Genomic DNA, 5,000 nt, shown 5'->3' on the forward strand with positions numbered 1-5,000 from the left:
ATGGGCAGGCGCACCCCACCACCCATGGACAGGCGGCCACCTCCCATGGGCTATGATCGCAGAGATGACCCTTACGGAGACATGTATGGACCACGAGCCGAGTAAGTATCATGTAGGGCATCCCTCATAGATTATGGATTAAATATTTGACGTAAAAGTGAATGCACGATTGTTCTTTTGGCAAGTTTAGTAACATGCCTGCACTTCTTATAGGCGTGACATGTACGGAGGTGGACGGGAAATGTTCCCTCCTCGTGGAAGATCCCCTCCCCGACGCAGTCCACCACGCCGGTGAGTAGGAACTGCAGTGCACTTTTGGGAATTTTGTGAAATAGTGTTATATTTGGGCATAATTAATTCCATTTTGTGTGTTGCAGTGTCTTTATAAATTAAGGGACAATTTCGCTTGCTAAGTAGGACAGTAACGAGATTAATCGAAAGGTAAAAGGTAACCTTGCGATGCCCACAGAATAATCGTCTTCAAAAGTTTGAAATAGTTTCACTGTCCATAACTATCGAATGTTAACTTGCGATTAGCAAACTTTTAACCTATTTATGGCTTGTCTTGAGCTGGAAAATGATATGACTATTTTCATGTTCTCTTGTAGCTACCCCGGTCCTCCCCGTGACATGCCCCCCCGACGCTTTTAGATGCGAAGTAGAGGCTGACAGCGACGTGTGCATGCACCGATAATCAGATCTTGGTGGCAGAGGCATTCTATATCAGTTTGAAATAAAGTTACTAAAAGTGATTTAGACGAATGAAGTCTTTATTCATGATTGCGTCACATGTTTGAACAAACCAGGAGACTTGAGTTTTTTTTTAAGTAAAACAAAAAAGTCGATATTGTTTACTTTTAAGTGTACTGCGTACCAATAAATCTAATTTTTAAGGAAACCTTTAAAAGTTTTTTCAATGATTCCTTGCGACCATAATCATATATCACCACTGAAAAATACCGAACAATCACCAAGAGCTCTGATTAAAAAGCGGAAACAAAAATAAGGAGAGCAGTGCAGCGACAGGTATCCAGGTAAGACCCAATACTCACGTGAGGCGACCTTCTAGTTGTCACTTGCTTCAGTATCCTTGCCTGATCCGTCTGTAGTTCACTGTAGGACCTAGACAATGTCCTGGGCCAGATGCTGTTCGACCTACTACCACCCCCACTGTTCACAAGCATCGTAAGCGACCAGACTTGTGACGGCGATGTGACCGCGTGCTAGAGGCCCGAGGCAGCGCCGGCCGGCAACATCTCTTGCAGGTGGAGCGTGTGAGAGCTTGAGCGAGATGTGAATCAGGCGTTCGAGTGCCCGGACTTGCTCTTGGACTCGCTCACTCGTCTGACTCACATTCGTCTATCAGTGCGTGATTGGCAGGTTAGCTGTTTCACGGGTGAACTAAGGGAGGCGGTGCCCTAACAAACGTCTATTGACTTTTGCATGTCCTACCTCACTTAATAGGTTATACTCTTTAGGATTAAGTACAGTCTCAGTGGCTGCTAAGAATGCTCCCCTGTGAGTATATCATCCAAGCTTTACACTTAATCCATCGCATCACCTGAAATACCCATCTTACTATCTAAGAACCATTTTGCCATTCACTCGTCTTCTCTTTGGCAAGATATTTACCGACTGCGTACATGTCTACATTTAAGCAAAGCTGTGCCTAGCTTAATGACAGTCTGCGGTGGTAATTTCAACGCCTTTTGACATAATGTATTCATATGTATCTACATTTGCTTGGGTTTAATGTCTAAAAAAAAAAAATTCGTGCCTGTCAAATCTTCATCGTATTAGTTTCACCTTAGAGGGATACCATTAATAGATGTGATTACGCTCCTTGTAGTAAAGTCTCGTACTTTCAAGACTTTCGAAACCTGTTTTTCGATTGCCCCTTTTCACATAAATGATGTGGACGTTTTGAAGTAAATTTCCCAGCCCATAAAAAGCCTAAACTCTCCCTAGACTTCCGCGAAACCCTTCGCATCGACAACATCAGAAAACTCTTGCAGCGTCAGTTTAAATTTTTAGTGCAGTATCCCTATCCTTGATGGTTTTGACTATGACTAATATTTTCTTTTTTACTTAGGTTAAACTGGGACATGACCAGTATGGGTTGATGACATCCAGTTGAACCCAGATGAAGGTTGTGAAGCAGCCCAAAGCCTGACACTTTGGTGGTAGTCGTCGCCTGGAATTGCAGTTAACCTCAACGAGGAAGTTCTTGAAATTGAATCAATGGTAAATATAAAGTTAATTGATACTGATTCTATTTTCTGAGTTTTTATTTTCCCTGATACGTTTCATCTTTTTACATGGTGGTAATTAGTAAACGGATGAATGTAAATATCATTGAATTGGGGCTGATATTATATTTTCAAGAATTTGTGTGAACTATGAAAATTTTTATTACAAAAATTAAACTTTTCTTCTCTTTTGCCAGGTTGAGGACTGCTGTTTGCTACAATTCACTTGAATGGATCTCAGAGCAAGAAAATCTTCCATTATAATTTTTATATTGTAAATGTATTTCTTGGTTGAATTATAGAAATCCTCAGTAATCGGTATTTTTTGTTTTAAATATGATGGCTCAGGGTTTAAGTAAGGTGATATTGTATTGTATGCAATAAAAGGAAATGTTGAGTACAAGTTTTATTCCCACATACAAAATGATTTTGTAGATTCAGTCTGCTAAACTTTGTCCACTAAGTTTATTAGTGTTAACTTGTAGTAAGGAATATATTCAATTTTGATCATGTTACCTTTTATTGGGTAGTAATTGTTTTAATGGTTTCAAGTTTAATTAGGTCATTGATAGGTCTAAATGAAGGATTAAATAATAGAAAGGAGTTCTATTAAATTCTGTATTACATCACATACAAAAATCACATGGGATCTTGCTTCACCAGTACAAAAATATTTGCTTTCATGTCAGTTGGACATTTTACATCCATTCATTAATATGCCAATCAGTCTGCATGGCATCTCATAACTAGCACAAAACTCAGTTATTCACACTTGTGTATTATCACAAACTAGTTACTGGTGGCAACTTTACAATTATAACATGAATTAAATAAAACATGGCAAAAGGCAGTGAAACCTCTCTAATGCATTAGTGGCTTTCATATATAGGAAATCCACAAACAATGTGGGACTGCACAGAAATGTATCCACTACATGAACATATTCACAAAGATCTAACCATGAAATGGGACATCTGGAAGATTATTAATAATATTGAGACTGCAGACTATCTGCAAATTATTACATAACTGATCACATTGTCTCAAATATGTCAAAGCAGATATTGTACCAAATTCAAAGTCCTTTACATTTATCAACAAAAACAGGCAATAGGCCTACAGTAATTGTACCAGCCAAAATGTGTAAATCAAGTTTTATGATAACTATAAAGAATGAATTGAATTACTGCTTTTACACTCAAGATATCTACATTCCCAAATCACACAATACTGCCTTCAGAATTGACATTATACAAGATTTCAAATCAGTACCTCCAGACGAAAAAAAAAAAAAAAAAAAAATCCAATCGAATTTTCAAAATATTCTTGGTAGACTTATTTTACAATGCACTAGGATTTCTAAACTGAAATGCATGAAAAACCTAAAAGCAAAAAAATATATATAATACCCAGAAAAAATCATGACCTGGTGCAGTCTACTTAATGCATAAAGTGTTCAGTACTACAGGTTTCCTTGGTCATGCACTTTTGGTTGTGAAGAAAAATACTCTTGTGATGTTAATTTGGAACATATAAATTATATTAAATATTCCACATTTCCAAGAGCAGACAGTATCACTTAAATCAGACACAAAGCACTGGTTGCAGTTATAAATATAACTAAGAACTGGCCAGCTACACTAAGAATGCTTAGGAGTTCATGCTATACATATTCAAGTAAAATTCACTACAGACATGAATATAATTTTACATTGGAATGGTTACACTGTTAAAAAAAACAAAAATACTAGTTTACATCCCAAAGAAACTTACAACCCTTGCATTATTACAATGGTTACAGATTACACTACTCAATCATCAGGCACATGGAGTCGAGCTTGTGAAATGCCATTATCAGCACCACTAGGACGTACAGCAATGCCATTGATAGTTACCCTAGTAGGAGCACTAATTGATCGTATCTCTCTCTGATCAGAATTCAAAGCAGGTTCTCCACCTGATACAGATCGCTGACGGCGGGGAGGAACTGGTGGAGGTGCTCCAATAGGTCCAGAAATTGTAATAATAGAGCTCTTTTGAGGAGCGGAGGTTGGTACAGGTGGAGGAGTCTTTGACCAGCGCCCTGCTTGGCTCTTCATGAAGCCTTTGAAAGCATCACGAGCCCAGTAGAAGTATACAACGAGACCAAACAAGACCAGCACAACCAACAGGAAGGATAGGGTGAGTGCCACAATGTGTCCCACATGGTTGGCAGTGTCTTCTGGTACTTTGGGCAATCCTTCCTGAGTCTCGGTGTCAACTTCGTTGTAATCATCATAGTCTGGTACATAACTTGGTGTTTCATCAGCATATCCATCTTCTTCTGTGATGGTGATATCTGAACAAGACCGGAACTGTTCCTGAGGTCCACAGCCAACCATTCCTGTGCCATTTTCACATTTACCCCAGTTATTGCCTGCTACATAACGCCACTGCAAAACACATTGCTTGCAGGTCAGTCCAAGGGGAAGGCGGTATCTTGAATAGAAGGTCTTGGCACCTGGACCAGGATAATACCTGCAAGCAAAAATAAACATCAGAACAAAAAAATGATAAAAAAAATTAACCAAAAACCTTTTATTTTTTCACATATTTCCTTTCTTCTTTCTTCTACAATGCACAAGAAATTATACTTGAGATATTTATAATGGCCAGACACAGTATATTTTCATGATTTGGAAGATGTAGGAATTTCCTAGCTATAAAAATTTATTGAGGTAAACAATCCGAAGTTGGATATCATACACTCTG

The 5,000-nt window shown here is 38.4% G+C and overlaps 2 protein-coding genes across 7 annotated transcripts in view; one reads left to right on the forward strand and one right to left on the reverse strand.

Moving 5' to 3' along the window:
• LOC113829873 (RNA-binding protein lark) overlaps positions 1–2,646 on the forward strand; it is a 4,541-nt gene extending 1,895 nt beyond the window's left edge. Inside the window, exons 3-7 of one of the 3 annotated variants that reach the window (XM_070144080.1) lie at positions 1–101; positions 214–291; positions 609–1,380; positions 2,093–2,244; positions 2,447–2,646. The exon at positions 1–101 is cut by the window's left edge and continues 360 nt beyond it. In XM_070144080.1, coding sequence (XP_070000181.1) covers positions 1–101; positions 214–291; positions 609–651 — 222 coding nt within the window. In that variant the 3' untranslated portion in view covers positions 652–1,380; positions 2,093–2,244; positions 2,447–2,646. Of the gene's footprint in view, positions 102–213; positions 292–608; positions 1,381–2,092; positions 2,245–2,446 lie in introns of those variants that run through there. The other 2 variants (XM_027383058.2, XM_027383063.2) reach the window with 2 other exon arrangements.
• A 207-nt stretch (positions 2,647–2,853) lies between these two features.
• The window catches only part of LOC113830094 (uncharacterized), a 99,818-nt gene continuing 97,671 nt past the window's right edge, over positions 2,854–5,000 (reverse strand). For all 4 annotated transcript variants that reach the window (XM_070144078.1, XM_070144076.1, XM_070144079.1 and 1 more), the window contains one exon: positions 2,854–4,766. In XM_070144078.1, the coding sequence (XP_070000179.1) occupies positions 4,061–4,766 (706 nt within the window). In that variant the 3' untranslated portion in view covers positions 2,854–4,060. The remainder of the gene's footprint in view (positions 4,767–5,000) is intronic.

Source organism: Penaeus vannamei, chromosome 31 (assembly GCF_042767895.1).
Source record: "Penaeus vannamei isolate JL-2024 chromosome 31, ASM4276789v1, whole genome shotgun sequence".
NCBI lineage: Eukaryota > Metazoa > Arthropoda > Malacostraca > Decapoda > Penaeidae > Penaeus > Penaeus vannamei.